The 16477-nt window shown below is 35.7% G+C and overlaps 1 protein-coding gene across 1 annotated transcript; it reads left to right on the forward strand.

Annotated features, from left to right (window-relative positions):
* Window positions 1-627: 627 nt before the first annotated feature.
* On the forward strand, window positions 628-4123 carry LOC133692414 (uncharacterized). The gene is made up of 2 exons (XM_062113328.1): window positions 628-985; window positions 1666-4123. The coding sequence occupies exon 2, from the start codon at window positions 1779-1781 to the stop codon at window positions 3879-3881; it is 2103 nt and encodes a 700-aa protein (XP_061969312.1). The 5' UTR covers window positions 628-985; window positions 1666-1778; the 3' UTR covers window positions 3882-4123.
* The last annotated feature ends 12354 nt before the right edge of the window (window positions 4124-16477 follow it).

A 16477-nucleotide genomic window follows, 5' to 3' on the forward strand; every position in this document is an offset into this window, starting at 1 on the left:
AGGCTAGTCCAAGAATAGTTTACTACACAGATGCCATATTACAACAAGGTTTTTAACTTTGGCCATTATCCCTTTTTATGGCTGGATTATAGCCTGAGTTTAGGCAAAGGTCACAAGCCGATTAAATAGACATTTACCATAAATGCTTTTAAGTGTCTGCTCAGTAGGCTAGTAATGTAAGCCATGTTGAGTTTCAAGGAATCTAACTCCTATTGAAAATAAGTATAATGATGGACACATTCTTCATCCTTTATATCTCAAAACATAAATATATGAATGCCAATATATAAAAAACAATAAATATGCACAATAAATTACTAGGGAGTAGGTTCTACTCATTAAAAAGAGTGAATAGATTTTCTACTTTGTCGTAAAAAAAAAATCGGATGTGCCCTCAAAATAAAGTAAATTATATGACTATTTTAAAAGCAAAAATACAATGATCCCATTACCTAATTCCATTTCTACCCGTCTCCGTTCACCAAACATTACTCTAACAAAAACAAAAAAAATATGTAAAAATAAGATTAAAAAAAAAAACAAAAAAAAGGGGCAATACGTACAATACGCATCCATGCGCACTATAGCAAGACCCATCATTAAATAGTTTTAGCACCGTTTACTTCCACCGAAAATTATCATTTTCCTTTTTATTTATTAATTTTCCCTCATTTCTGATCGGCGATCTGTGGGAATCTCCCAACTCCTCGCCGCCGATTCACCCAAATCCGACCCGAATTCTTTTACCCAATTTCTTTAATCACTTGAAAACCCTAAATCTCTTACCGTTTTGCACTGTGATAGCTTCCAAAAATAAATAATACTCCTCATTGAGTAACTTTGTCTTTTTTTGGGCGCGAGAGCAAATGCTATAAGTGCACTTAGGTTCTAAAAAAATCAGTTCATTACCTTGATTTGCTCGATCTCGTAAGTACACGTGGCGATCTGGGTCTTGCTTCCTTTCCCATTTCTTGCTTAAATCTTGGTGAGTTTTCTTTTTCTTCATTTGTTTATTTTCTTTAAATCATGTGTAATTTGTTTTTGTTAGTCTAGAGTGTAAATTTGTTATTAATTGATGAGTTTGAGTTGATAATGGATAATCTGAGGTTCGATCTTTGTGCATTTTTTTCTGGTGTTAAGTAGTTGAATTTGGTTTTTGATTTGAGGAATTTGAGCTGATTTGTCTGCTTCTGGGTGCTTACTGTGAAATGGGGTATTGGTTTGTTTGGAGCTGTGGTGTAATGAAATGGGTTTTCAATTTTGAACTGTGACTGTTTGGTTACTGAGGAAATTGAGTGAAATCTAATGCAACGTTCCTACATTTTGTTTCATTGCTGAAAGAGTGAAGAGATCAAGCATTGTATATCTTATTTTTTTGTAGCCTTTTGATTTAATATTCTTAATTAGTGAGCTCGAAAGTTAGATATTTTAGGTTATGAGTTACATTTTTTATTGTTTCCTTCTGTTTTTCAAGTATTGTTACTTGATATCAAATCTTCTGAGACTAAATTGAAATCCCAACAAATTGTGTCTGCATCTGTAATCCTCACGAGAATCAGTCTCCCGCATTCATAAATTTTGGACTTGGTCAATTTGAGGTATTACTCTGGCATTCTCTTGAAATACAACAAAGACCCTAAATGTTTCTGACAATAATTTGTGCAGATAAGCAAATGTGGTTATGCATGAGAATGATTTGTCTTCCGGTGTTTGGCATACTGGGTCCGTCATAGCTTTTGCTTCAAGATTTTGGCTTTGTATTTGATTTGAAGGTCCAGATGGAATCAAATATAGAAGAGGCTGTCAAGGAAAAAGAGTTTGCTGAGAAGCGATTTGCCGAGAGAGATTTTGCTGGTGCAAAGAAACATGCGTTAAAGGCAAAAACTTTGTGTCCTGGATTAGAGGGTATATCTCAGATGGTGGCCACTTTCGAAGTTTATGTTGCCTCTCAGGCCAAATGCAATGGTGAAGTTGACTATTTCTCTATTCTTGGTTTGAAGCCTTCTGCAGATAAAGATGCAGTGAAAAAGCAGTATAGGAAGATGGCCGTGCAGCTTCATCCAGATAAGAATAAAACTGTGGGAGCTGATGGAGCGTTTAAACTTGTATCTGAAGCATGGACTATGTTGTCAGATAGTCTTAAGAAAAACTCTTACAATGTCAAGAGAAACAAACAGATGGCATCTTGTGCTGTTCAGACAAACTTATCTTCAGTTCATGCTGCTGGGGTTACAGGATATAACCAATGTTCCAATTCACCCACTGCTCATGGACTTGATACTTTCTGGACAGTCTGCACATCTTGTAAAGTTCAGTATGAGTATCTTCGGAAGTATGTGAATAAGAAACTTTCTTGTAAGAACTGCCGGGGTACTTTCATTGCCATTGAAACTGGGGCAGCTCCTGTCAATGGTTCTTTCCCTTACTGCCCTTGGTCATATGTCCCTGGTAATGGGTATAGATGTAATGGATATGATGGGGTTGCATATGTCCCAACCACCACTACCCTATATACAGGAAATGGGGTCTCAGGATTGGATGCTGGACACAGGTATGAGCATGTTTCAAATGTTTCATTTCAGTGGAGCTCATTCTCTGGAACTTCTGGCGATGCTGTGGGTCCCAATGGATCATGTGCAGTATCTTCTGATATTGTTTATCAGGCTAATGGAAATGTTAGTGCAGCAAAGGTTAAACCAGCAGCCAATGGAAGGCGATCCATGAAAACTGCCACAGAAAAAGTATACTCTGATGTATCTGCAAGCTGTAATGAATTTTCAGGCTCCAAGACTGGTAGACCTGATAAGAAAAGGAAGGTGTCTATTGGTTCCACTTTAAGAAATGGGAATGAAGAAAATGAACCTAAATTGGGTTCAGAAGTAAGACTAGCTAACGGATGTGCAAATGTTGAGCACGACACCAAGCTTTCCATTCCAAGTGAAGTTCCAACAAGACGCGGCTTGATTGCGCCAGCTTTTGATGCCAGAAAGTTGTTGATTGACAAAGCAAGGACCGACATCAGGAAGAAATTGGAGGAGATGAGATTAGCTTCAGCTGCAGCAGTTACAAAGAACATTGAAGATCTGATCACCAAGGCAGGAGAGGCTCCTAAACAATCAAATTCTGATATTACGGGTCATCATACAAAGCCAAACAAAATCGAGCCAATCTCGATAACAGTCCCTGACCCTGATTTCCATGATTTTGACAAAGATAGAGCAGAGGAATGCTTCAAGCCAAAACAAATATGGGCTTTGTATGATGAAGATGATGGTATGCCACGCTTATACTGTTTGATTCGCCAGGTGGTCTCAGTTAAACCCTTTAAGATTCACATCACTTACTTGAACTCTAAAACTGATAGTGAATTTGGGGTAGTAAATTGGATAGATTCTGGGTTTACTAAATCTTGTGGACACTTCAGAGCATGGAATTCTGATGTTGTTGATCAAGTCAACATTTTCTCTCATGTTATGAAAGGAGAAAAGCCTGGTAGAGGTGGTTGTGTTCGAATATACCCAAAAAGTGGAGATGTTTGGGCTATTTATCAAAACTGGTCACCTGATTGGAACAGATCAACCCCAGATGATGTCAGGCACCAGTATGAGATGGTAGAGGTCCTTGATAATTACTCTGAAGAGCTTGGAGTTTGTGTTACTCCTCTGATCAAGTTGACTGGTTTCAAAACAGTATACCAAAGGAATACAGACAAGGGTGCCATTAGATGGATTCCAAGAAGAGAGATGGTACGCTTTTCTCATCAGGTGCCTTCTTGGTCACTTGAAGGAGAAGCTAGTAATTTACCAGAAAAGTGTTGGGATCTGGACCCAGCTGCAACTCCAGATGAGCTACTTCATGCTGCAACAGACGCGAAGGCTTAGCATAACCAGAGTCAAGCAGGAAACGATATTTGTTTGGAGTCCAATTTACCATTCTTATAGAAAATTCTTAGGTTGACTGTACAATATTTTACACTTGGTTCAAAGGCATTGCAACATTAACTCCATATGATCTTAGACATCTTGATGTTTACTGAGCGCTGTTGCATCTGGAATTCTGAGTCTATCGACTGGGTTGTAGACAATGTTCTTCTGTGGTTATATGGGGGCTGTTTTAACATTAATTAAGTAGTCAGAACTGATTGCGATTCAACAGAAAGATTCAGTAGACTCACTTTTTAGCAATCTGAGACTTTTGAATCTATTCCTCGGGGAGGTTTACATATATATGTACTCAAAATTCTCGTTATCTTTTGCTGCTGGAACTCACTGCCCAGCTGGACAAGCTGAATGTTGGCCAACTGGAGGATCGTGTTGTTTTGCCGAGCACAAAAATGGACTTCGCTTTGTCGTACTTTTCACTTTTATCTTCGTTTTCGTTTTCTGTAGTCCTTTCATATTCCCACTTTTGAGTTGACAAGCTATTTGTCACAGCTGCGCTGACTTGCTTGCCTGCAAATTTTGTTGCTTAAAAATTTTCATGCAGAAGAAGAAGAATTAAAATAGAAAAAGAAAGAAACTTTAGAGAAGAAGTTAATAATTAAAAGCAAAGAGAAAAAAAAATAGGAGATTGAGAAATATATAACCTTGCAATTTTTATTTTATTCATAAAAAACTGATTAATATTTGAAAAAGTAAGATATATATACTAAAACTCTAATTAGAATAAATAATTGGTATTTATGGTCTACTAAATAAAATACTTAATAATAATAAAATTAAACCCAACAAATAAAATCTAATTAATAAACCTTAATTAAAAGTTCATATAAATTAAACTAAAACATTAGTTAAAGCTCAATCTCTTAATAGTTTGAGCTATCATCCACCGTCTATGATCATACGAGTGCGTAAATAATGTTTCGGGTTCGGTGTCCCCACCAATTCTTCCAGGGTTGGAAGAACTCAACCTCGTCAAGTATAGGTCAAGGCGACTCCGATAACGCTCTCAAAGATAAGTTTCAAGTTGTTGTGATGTCTCTTTGATAATCCAAATATAGTCTAAATTTGATCATCTAGCCCATATACTGAGATTTACTGAAGTTCATCATCTCTAGTAAAAACAACTTGTGCATTCAAAGTAGCATTAATATATTTCTTTTATGCCAAAGATAAGGATAATGGGGCAAGAGTTTCAAAAGGAACATCAGGGATAGTGTTGTGTTTTATATATAACGAGGTCCTTCGCGTTGAAAATAGAGCTAATATCAAAGTTTAGTGACAATTTAATGATATAATTATTGTCGCGGGGGGGCGACGTCATCTGGCGATGGCGGAGGCTCCTGTCGTGCCTCCTGATGAGGGGTGTTGTGTTGGGAAGAGTTTTTGTATTTAATCATAAAATTATGATTAATGTTTAGGAGTCGCCACCTAGTATTATGGTCACTAGGAACCTATGGTCTGCGAGAGTCTGGGTAAGGAACTGGTTGTGCAAAGGGAAGACGCATCACCCCCAGTGCACCCTACCTAAGGTAACCTGCATTGTTGTTTGATTGTTTTTTTTTCTAAGTCGGGTTTCTATTCATTAGTCTTTTCTAAGGCTCTAGGCAGATCTCTCTTCATGAGAGAGTCTCTATCTTTTTAGGTTAAATCCTAACCGTTCTAAAGTCTAAATTTTAGCATCATATTTCTACACTTTGTATCTGTAATACCTAAGGGTGTACTTTATCGTGTAATTTTACATCTCACAAATATTAAAGTCTACATCTGGATCCTAAAAAAAATGGAAAAAGATTTTTGACATGTTAGCCAAATCCTAATGGATAATCATAAACTGGTTACGATATCCATTTTTGGATTTTTTTAAACATGAAAAAGATGCAATTTTTTTTTTTTAAATATGCTTGGAAAAATCTTAGGATTTGGTCGTATGCAATAAAATATTTTTTTCTTTTTGAAAATGTATTGAGTTTTTTTTTGAAATATTTTGGATAAAACCAGGTATTTTAATACTGAATTTGTATTTTACAGTGTAAATATACAACCTGATATTATGCAAAATTGGTAGAAAAATATGTGAGAAAATCGTAATCTTTTTGAAATGATTTTAAAAAAAAAATTTGGATTAAAAAAAAAAGGTATAGTCCACTGCATGAACAGTGGACATGAATATAATTCACGCCCACTCTTCACTTAGTGAACAGAAGCAGCGAATAAGAAGAAAAAGGGAATGGAGAGAGAGGATGGACAACCTGGCGTGGCGGTGGTCTGGCTGAGGATGGCGGTGTGCTGCCGGTGGTTGCAGTGGTGGAGGCCAGCGTCTGCTATGGGAGGAAGAAGAAAAAGTTGTAGAGGAGAGAGAAACGCTGGAAGGAAAAGAGGGAGATAGTCGCGGTGGCTGCTTGGTGGCCGGTTGGTGATAGAAACGGTGAGGGGCTGACGTGAGGACGGTGGCTGAGGCTATGACAGAGATGGTGGCCGGCGGCAGAGGAAGCAAATTAAAGAAGAAAAACACGCGGGAGGGGCTGCAGAGAGGAGAGAGAGACCGACGGTGGCTCTTGGTGGTCGTCTAGTGGTTGTGTTGGCTTCCTGTTATGAAGGTGATGGTGGGAAGACCGGTGATGAGGGTGGTAGTGGCTGAAGACCACGGTGGAGAGAGGAAAAAAAAGAAGAAATGTGCAGAAACCGGAAGAAAAACTGGTTTTTTGGCTGACTTTGGACCTGATTTTCTCCTCCCTCAGGCGATCAAATCCACCTCTATTTATAGGCGGTGGAAGAGGGAAATTTCTTCTACACTGGGGTAAAATTTCAGCCCTTGATTCTGTTGGGAAGGATCCTAACCGTTGGCTCAAAGTAGGCATTGTGCACTGTCAAATCTGCAGAAAAAGCTGCCTGAGTTGGCATGTTTAGGCCTGATTCTGCACTGATGGGTTGTCATTCCGACTAAAATATTCACACTATGATGTAGAGGAACTGCAGAGGATCATTTTCGTGCAAGTTTGGTTAAATTTGGTGGACGTTAGTGGCATTAAATGCACCAGCAAAGTAGGTAACTGGATCAGCTCTTTCAGAGATTTAAAGAAGAAGATGAACACTATTAAAGATCTGATTTTGGCCAAAGTTCATTTCAGTCCTCCCTCTTTAAATTGCTTTCAATTGAACCTCTAATTGACCTAAACTTTTGATTTAATGCAATTACACCCTTGCCGAATTTCAATTGGAACCCTGGATTTACGCGCCTTTTGCACATTAGTCTCTGGTCTTAGATTTTGCAATTTAACCCCCTAATTGACCCCAAAAATTTAATTTTCTTGCCATTTAGCCCCTAATTTCAATCAAATAGCTTGGTAAAAATTAAATTTGGTCTCTTAAAATTCCAATATTTTTAATTAAGCCCAAATTAGGCTCCCAAACTTAATTTTTCACCAATTAAGCCCCAAATAAAATTAATTTGACCCATTTAAAGTATAATTAAGTCCTTGCACTTAATTAAATCCTTCAATTGGACCCAAATTAATTCTTAAACATAATTAAAATTTAATTTGGCCCATGATTAAATCAAATTGGCCTATTAAAAATTTAGTTATGTCATTGGACTTAATTTTTATGCAAATTCGTCCAATAATCATTTAATTTGACCTTGAATTTGCATTTTTTTTTTCTCCATTTTTGGGCATAATGGGGTACAATTAGGCCTTGAATTTTCTTTAAAAATTGCAGCTTGATTTCTCCCTATTTTTGTAGTCCTTCTTGATCTGCTTTCTCCACATTACCAGCCTTTATTTTATTTTTTTATTTTTATTTTGAAAAAAAGGTGATTTTTGGGGAATAACCCAGAATTGGGTTATGACAGTTGCCCCCCTCTTTACAATGCTTACGATAGAAAGTCTCGTACGAGACTTTAGATAGTAAGTGTTGTAAAGAAGAAAAAGAAGGATGAGAGATGATTGACTCATCATATTGAGAAATGATGAATCCTTTTGAGGGCTAGAAAGCGCACTCAAAGTAAAACTAGAAGAGTTTTCTTTTGAAAATTCAGAGATTTTGAAATGGTCGAATTGTCATGGGTTACCTACCCAGAGAAAATTAAAAAAAGGTTTTTTGAGGTGGTCTTATTGTAATGGATGACCTACCCAGGTGAAAAATGCAAAGATTTTTTTTTTCAAAATACAGAGATTTTTCAAAGTGGTCTTGTTGTAATGGGCGACCTGCCCAGATAAAAAGTTTGGAAGATTGCAAAGATTTTTCAAAGTGGTGAAAAATATGAAGATTTTTCAAAGTGGTCTTGTTGTAATGGGCGACCTGCTCATGTGAAGAATGAAAAATACAAAGATTTTTCAAAGTGGTCTTATTGTATTAGGCGACTTGCCCAGGTGAAAAGTGAAAAGAGTTTTAGAGGTGAAAAATGCGGAGATTTTCAAAGTGGTGAGAAATGCGAAGATTTCTCAAGATGGTTTTATTGTAATAGGCAACCGGTCCAAATGGAAGATTTTGGAGGTGGTGAGAAATGCGAAGATTTCTCAAAATAGTTTCATTGTAATAGGCAACCGGCCAAAATGGAAGATGAAAAGAGTTTTAAAAAAGGTCTAATTATGATGGGTGACCTACCCAAGTAAAATAAAATGTCTTGGAGAGACGACATGATAGGGCTTAAAGGCGCATTATTCAAGCAATGGAAGCTCAACGGAGCGTTCGAAAAGAGATAGGACTCGAAAGGCTAGAAAGCGCACTTGATAGGAGGTAGGGTTAGAAAATGCACTACCTGAGAGGTGAGGGTTTAAAGGCGCACTCGAAAGGAGGTAGGGTTAGAAAACGCACTACCTATGAGGTGAGGGCTCGAAGGCGCACTAAAAAGAGGAAAGGTTAGGAAAGGCTAGGAAATGCATTACCTAAGATGGTCGAGGGCTCTAAGGTGCACTCGAAAGAAGGCAGGGTTAGAAAACACACTACCCAAGGTGGTCAGGGCTCTAAGGCGCACTCGAAATGAGGCAGTGTTAGAAAATGCACTACCCATGAGGTGAGGGCTCGAAGGCGCACTAAAAAGAGATGGAAGCTCAAAGGAGCGTTCAAAAATAGATAGGAAAGGCGCACTCGATAAGAGGTAGGGTTAGAAAATGCATTACCTAAGAGGTGAGGGCTCTAAGGCGCACTCGAAAGGAGGCAGGGTTAGAAAACGCACTACCCATAAGGTGAGGGCTCGAAGACGTACTAAAAAGAGGTAAGGTTAGGAAAGGCATTACCTAAGATGGTCGAGGGCTCTAAGGCGCACTCGCAAGAAGACAGGGTTTGAAAATGCACTACCCAAGAGGTGAGGGCTCAGAGGCGCGCTCAAAAAGAGGTAGAGTTAGAAAACACACTACCCAAGAGGTGAGGGATTAAAGGCACCCTCAAAAGGAGGTATAGTTAGAAAACACAATACCCAAGATGGTCGAGGGCTCTAAGACACACTCGAAAAGAGGCAGCGTTGTAAGGTGCACTAGCTGGGATGTTCGATGGCTCAAGGGCGCACTCAAAGAGAAGGAAGATAGGGCTAGAAAGCACACTATCTAAATGATGAAGACTCAACAGCCCGCTTAAAAAGTGGTGATGGTGAGACACTGATCTGTCAAGGATAAAAGTAATGCATCATGATCAATATGCATGTATACTTACCTGAGAAATATAGACCCTCTTTTCTTCATGGAGTTTTCCTTTTCTTAAAAGTTTGAGTCTCTGATAGTAAGCTTCGATGGCTCTTTTTGCTCTTGCTTACTCGAGTCATATCTTGTGATCTTGACCACTTAGAGGGTATAATATTAGCGGGCTTTATCTCTAGGTTACCAGCTTTGCCTTGCCTTTTTCATCGAATCATGGAGCCAATCTTATTATGTGTTTGTCAAATTCCCCCCAGTTTGATCATGTCTCCAAGTGTTTAATTTGGGTTTTTCTTGGGGATGAGAATATGTGAAAGAAGATCTGGTTCTTTACAATGAATTGTTTTTATGAAGAATTTTTGGAATTTTAAAGCTATTTTGAAAAATCATTTTGATGTTTGTTCAAAACAAACTTGTTTTGAAAAATTCAAGCGATTCTCATGGATAGGTTTGCATAAGTGTTGAAAAAAAAAATTATTTTGTTTTTGGTGAAGTGAGGTGATGTTTGATTGGTCAAAAGGGTTCAAGCTTCAATTTGAGGGTTTCAAAGAACCAGTTTTCAAAGCATTCATTTTGATTGCATGAATAACGACTTGTTTCGTATGGGAAAGCATTGCTCACCAATCCAGATTGCCTGCCTTTGATTAGAGAGGGCTTGATTGGGCACGTAACGTAGGCTTTGGCTCTTAGTTATGAAGAAAAAGGATATTTAGGCTCAAAACGTCTTTAAAGGACTTTAAAACTAAGGATCACTAGTGCTTATATCCCAAACTCTTTTTTGGTTCATGAATTTCTAGACCTTGGAATTGATTTGCAAAATGATCCACGGTGCCCCCCAATGTTGGGTTTTTTCTTCTTTTGGTTTTGAGCATCATTATATTAGTGATTTTTGTGGCACGCTCAAATATTTTTGGAACTCTTTCATGCCCCCTAGCTTTGTTTGGGCACTTCTGATCATTGAGGATTTTCTTTTATGCCCCCCAAGTGTTGTTTGGGCACTTTTATCATTAAGGACTTTTTCATGCCCCTCAAGGTTGTTTGGGCATTTTTAATCATTAAGAATTTTTTTGCACTTGCCCCCCAGTGTAGGGTGTGATCCTAGCCAAGGTTATATTTTCAAGAAAAAGTTATTAGGCTCAAATGGGGACTATAAGGGATTTCTTAGAATTTGTGAAAGGATTATCAAAAATGATCTTTCTTTATTTCAAATGCATGCATTCAGAATCGGGAAGCTTTGCTTTCTCACATGCGAATATGCAAAATGGTTTCTCATTATTCATGCAATCAAAACTCAGCTTCGAAGTTATCTCATGGTGTTCGGGTTGTCTTTCAGGTGTTTTATAGGTGTTAGGATATTACTTAAATTTTCAGAACTTGTTTATCAGAACAAACACCAATTTGATTTTCGTTTTTGTATTAAAACTTTGATTTCCCAAAAATCCTTGTGAAAACATGGGGTCATGCTTGTTTTTTGAGAAAGATAAAAAAAGGGAAAACACTAAAGAATTCTTGGTGTAGTGGTTTTGTGAGTAAAAGGTGTGTTCAGTATGTTATTTGCATGAAAGCACATCATGAACATAGAAAAACACATGATTTTATTAACAGAAAAGGCTCATTTGACAGAGAATCTTGTGGCATTATGAGCTAAATTGTCAACTAGACTAAAACAGGTTAAAATAGACATGATCAAACAAAAAGAAATAATTGGTAGGCTCAATCTTCCCATTCTATAGAAGAACTTTGTCCTCTACATTGCCTTTTTCACACTTTGTTCTTGCCATCGGTGCTTTGAGGTTTCTAGAGCATTCCACTTCCAGTGCATTCACCGATTCAGTACCTGAAGCATGATTGGGTAGAGGGTTCAAACACATGTTTGGAGTTCCTTCAAATGTTATCCACCCAGCTTTGATCAAATGCATGAGCCTCTTTTTGAAAGCACTACAGGTATGAATGTTGTGTCCCGCAGCGCCAGCATGATACTCGCAAGTGAGGTCGGGCTTATACCAGTCGGGGTACGGTGGTTGCAGAGGTGTCAAGGGTTCTGGAGCTATATACCCGATGGTTAGTAGCTTTTGGTACATCTCATTTAAGGACAGCGGTAATGGAGGTAGTTGTTCTTAGACTCTTTGGTGTTTGGTTTGAGGCTCAGTTTTTTTGTGGGGAATGTAGGGTTGAGATTGATGTTAGAAATTTGGGGTAAAGAGGATGGAGTGTGGTATTTTTGGAATGGATTCTTCCTACCCTTAACATGGCCAACCTCTTTCTTTTTACTTTCGAAACCCCTTTTTTCCACAAGTGCAAAGATTTTACCACTCTGTACTCCTTGCTCTATGCACTCAGCTACTGCCACAACGTCAGTAAATTGTTGGGCCGAACTACCCATCATATGTTTGTAGTATGGGTCCTTGAACATATCCCTTTTCTCTAGATTGGACAAATTGGTTCTATCAGGAGTAATGTCCATGCTGTACTTGTATTGTTTCACAAATGCATCCACCAAGTCTTTCCATTTGCAGATTTTGGTGTTGTCTAATCTCATATACCAGCTCAATCCTGCCCCATTCAAGCTATCCTGGAAAAAGTGTATCAGTAGTTTCTCATCATGTACTACTTCTGCCATTTTGTTGCAGTAGGATTTTAAATGAGTTATGGGGCATTGTGTTCCAGTGTATTTGATGAATTCAGGAACATAAAACTTCTTTGGGACAATCACATTTGGGACTAAACACATTTCTGCTGCCCGTACGGGATCGTACAAGTCTACCCCTTCAATGGCTCTAATCCAGGCTTCCAACGCTGCCATCTTATCTTGATCAATGCCATTAGATGACTTGGTCTTGTGGGACTCATTGGCAAATGTATCTATGACTATAGGGGTGGGTGTCGGTGGCGTTGAGTGTAAAAAAGCTAGATTGTATGGAGGTTCTTGACCATGTTCACCCATTGTTTCTTCGGGTTGAGCTGTTGTCGGAGGCTGAACAAAAATAGATGGCCGGTTTGAAGGACCTTCAACAGAGACATTTCTAAGTGTCTGCTCGAGTAAGCTAGTGAGGCGAGCCACGCTTGCTTTCAAAGACTCTAACTCTTCTTGGAAATGAGCGTCACGGTGAGAACGCTCTTCATCTTCCATGTCTCTTGCTCAGAGTCGGGTATTGTAGGCCTTTTAGGGACCTATATTTCAACCTGTTGCAATGGATGGATATATGTTTGTGGAAGACATTTATTAGGAGGTGACCTAGCACAAAAAAAAAATAGATTTGCTTCTCTTTTATTTTTTTGTTTTTGGTGTGATTATGCATGTTTTACCTAGATTAGCCGAATCTATCCATGTTCATGTGTTTTTCCTTTGCATGTGTGATTTACATGACTTTGAGTATGAGTGCTTGTTTTTAATAATAAAAAAAATGTTGGATTTTTATTTCAGACCCTAATTTCTTAATTTCATCTTTTGACCTCCCAATGGTTAATGAGAATATATGTATTATGGGTTCAAACTAGTTGAATTTGATAAAGGTATAAAATGAATAAATGGGTTTACTTGTAATATTTTAAGCTTAATTAGTTTAGTGATTGACTTTGAAAGTATATCATGTTATCTTAGTAAATGATTTTACCTTTTTATGATATTTTGAGCCTTCAACATGATTATTTGATGAATGTTATTCATTTAAATGTTATAATCCATTAATCGTTCAATAAATCCTTATCTTTATGAATAATGAGGAGATCATCATCACAAACTTCACCTAGCTCAGTGAAAGCTCTCCACACTTCTCATTCAAGGATTTTTTGGTCTTTTTAAGTTTTAGCACAATAAAATAACTTAATTACTCTTAAATCCAAGATTTGCTAAACTCTCTTCATGGGACTTTTTCAACTTTTCATCATGGTTTTTTTGTTGATGTCAAGTTAACTCAGGGGAATTTTTTTATTTTAATAAATGTTTAATATTTAAAAAAAAGAAAACCTTTGTTGACACGTACCACGCACACGTCAGCAAATGGGCAGCCCTCACACCTTTCAGGCAGTACATGAAGGGTCATATGATCACCATACATTGCCTTACACGATAACATTTGAAAAGTCTCGGCACCTCCTACACGATTGAATAGTGCATTAACTAAACGCACCTCCGGTTTGATGCCAACTACCATTTGTTTTTCTCTCTCTGCTCCTTGAATTATATGTGAGCCCCTTCAATTTCTTTTCCCTTGACATTTGATCTTTATCCTTTTAATTACTATTTTTTTTATTTTGAATAATCTATACATTTATAATTTTTTTCAATTTTAACGCCTTATATTGTTTAATATTGTTTTAATATTTCAAATTCGATTTTCATTTTTTTTATTGATATTTGTTCTGTTTGGAATCATTTTTAATTTATTTATTTTTTACAATTTCATCCTCTTTTGGTTTGTTTTCCTATCAAATTTGATCATCATTCTTTTTATTTATTTATTTATTTATTTTGCTTTGGCAAGTTTTTCAATTTGATATTTTTAAATTGGTTGGGAATGAAACTTTTTTATTGAACCTGAGTCCTGGATTTTATGAGTTGCGAGTTTTAAAGCTTCGACCATATTTAGAAAGTTTATCCGGGTTTGCTTGGTTTTTTATCTTCCTTTGTTTAAGCTAATTTTTATTCATTTTCATCCTTCAATATTTATTCAATTGAAAAATGGGTTCTTTTTATATCTTTTTTTACTTGCTTTCTGTTGAAGTTTTTACTAGTCTTGAAAATGACCCTAATTATCTTGGATTTTTTATATTGTTCATTGTTGGGTTTTTTTTTATAATTGTTTAAATTGATTTATTTTTTCAATTATATCCTTCAATATTTGAAATGATTTTTTAAAACAATTTATAATATTAGAATTCTTTTTCTATTTCATTCCCTTTTAATTTTGTAATTTTTTAAATTTAGTCTCTATTCTTTTGATTATTATTTGTTTTATTTGAGATAAATTTTTTATTTAATTATTTACATTTTCATCCTCCTTAAGCTTTTACGTTTCCTGTCAAATTTTATCTTAGTTCTTTTAATTAGTATTTTTTAACTTTGAAAAAAAAATTTAATTGATATTTTTTTCAATATTTTTTTCGATCCTATCATTCGACTTTAGATTGATTGAGAATTGAACTCAGTTTTGAAAATGACCCCAATTATCTTGGGGTTTTTTTATTGTTCATTGTTGGGTTTTTGTTTTTCTATTTTGCTAATTATTTAAATTGATTTATTTTTTCAATTCTATCATTCAATATTTGGAATGATTTTTTAAAACAATTTATAATATTAGAATTCTTTTTCTATTTCATTCCCTTTTAATTTTGTAATTTTTTAAATTTAGTCTCTATTCTTTTGATTATTATTTTTTTAAATTTTGTCCTTCAACATTTATTAAATATAAGATTGAGCTTTATTTTTTGTTTATTTGCTTTCTGTTGGATTTTTTTACTGATTTTAAAAATAACTTGTGTTTTTTTGAATTTGTATAGTTGTTGTTCTTTGTTAGATATACTTTGGCTAATCAATATTAAATTGATTGAGAATTGAATTTCTTAATTCAGCTCGGGTCTAGAAATTAATGGGTTACAAGATTGAGATCGTCACCTAGATTAAGAAAATTCATCATGATTCTATTTAATCAAATCCAGCCAGAATCTTATTTTATCCATAAATCAGCTTTTAGTTCAACTAGGATGAAATGACTTCTTTACAAGATCTCATCATATATTCATTTGCTTAAATAATAGTACTCAGTATCAATCCAATATTTGAAATTGACACAATATTCCTCTTTTAAATTCCGGATTTGGTTGTTTTGCCGCAAAAATCTTGTGTTCAAAGCCATCAGAATGCGTGTAGAAAAAACCATAAAATTATTTGTTTTTAAAGCATGATACCACTGTAAAAACAAACAAACACTGCTGCTAAAGCGTCGGGTCTTGCTTTGTGCTAAAAAGTTCTTTGACTTTAAGCTTTGTTTAATCTAACCTTTTACTTGTTTTTATAACTCAAAGGTTAAGTTCCCACCCCATGGCCAGACAACGAACTCCACTTACCATGCTTAGGTGTACTTTAACAAACTTCCACTTACCATGTAAAGCATTTTAATTTCTAGAAATAACTAGTTCGAGTATCATAAATTTTATGGTTATTAAAAATTTATATGATCCTTAACTTTAGGACTCGCGGAATTATTTGAAATACACGCAAACGAATTCGGATATTCATATTAATAAAAAAAAATACAGTACAGTACTTTATGGAACAATGATGGCAAACTATATTATTTTTTTATATTATAACAGTAGTAGTTGCTTTTTAAAATATTTTGTATTTAGATATTTTTTATTTAAAAATATATCAAAATAATATTCTTTATTTTTTATATCATCACTTAAAAATAATCTAGAAAAACAAAAAAAGATATTTTTTTCAAGAAACACGAAAACAAACGAGCTACTCTCCCATGAAATCTCTACAAAATCACAATGAGGTCCCCACACTTTCTTATCACATTCATAAACGCCCACACCAAAGGCCACTTTAAGAACATGCAATTGTGGGGCTGTGACCTCCTTAAATTAAAAAAAAAAACAAAAAACAAAAAACAAAAAATGATCTCCCTGGCTGCCAGGGAACTAATCATCATGCGTCTTCGTCCCCGCCATTCAGGGGTCTCTTTGCACTCAAGCTTGGTGAGGGCGAGCCCATTTCCTTTATCTATTCATTGATTATTTAATTATTTTCCAAGGAAATCTCTGGCTAACACTTGTGAAATTCATTTTCTTGTATTTTTTAAAATATTTTTTATTTAAAAATATATTAAAATAATGTTTATTTATTTTTTAAAAATTATTTTTAATATTAGTACATTAAAATGATCTAAAAATATCAAA

The sequence above is a fragment of the Populus nigra genome, chromosome 4 (genome assembly GCF_951802175.1).
Source record: "Populus nigra chromosome 4, ddPopNigr1.1, whole genome shotgun sequence".
Lineage (NCBI taxonomy): Eukaryota > Viridiplantae > Streptophyta > Magnoliopsida > Malpighiales > Salicaceae > Populus > Populus nigra.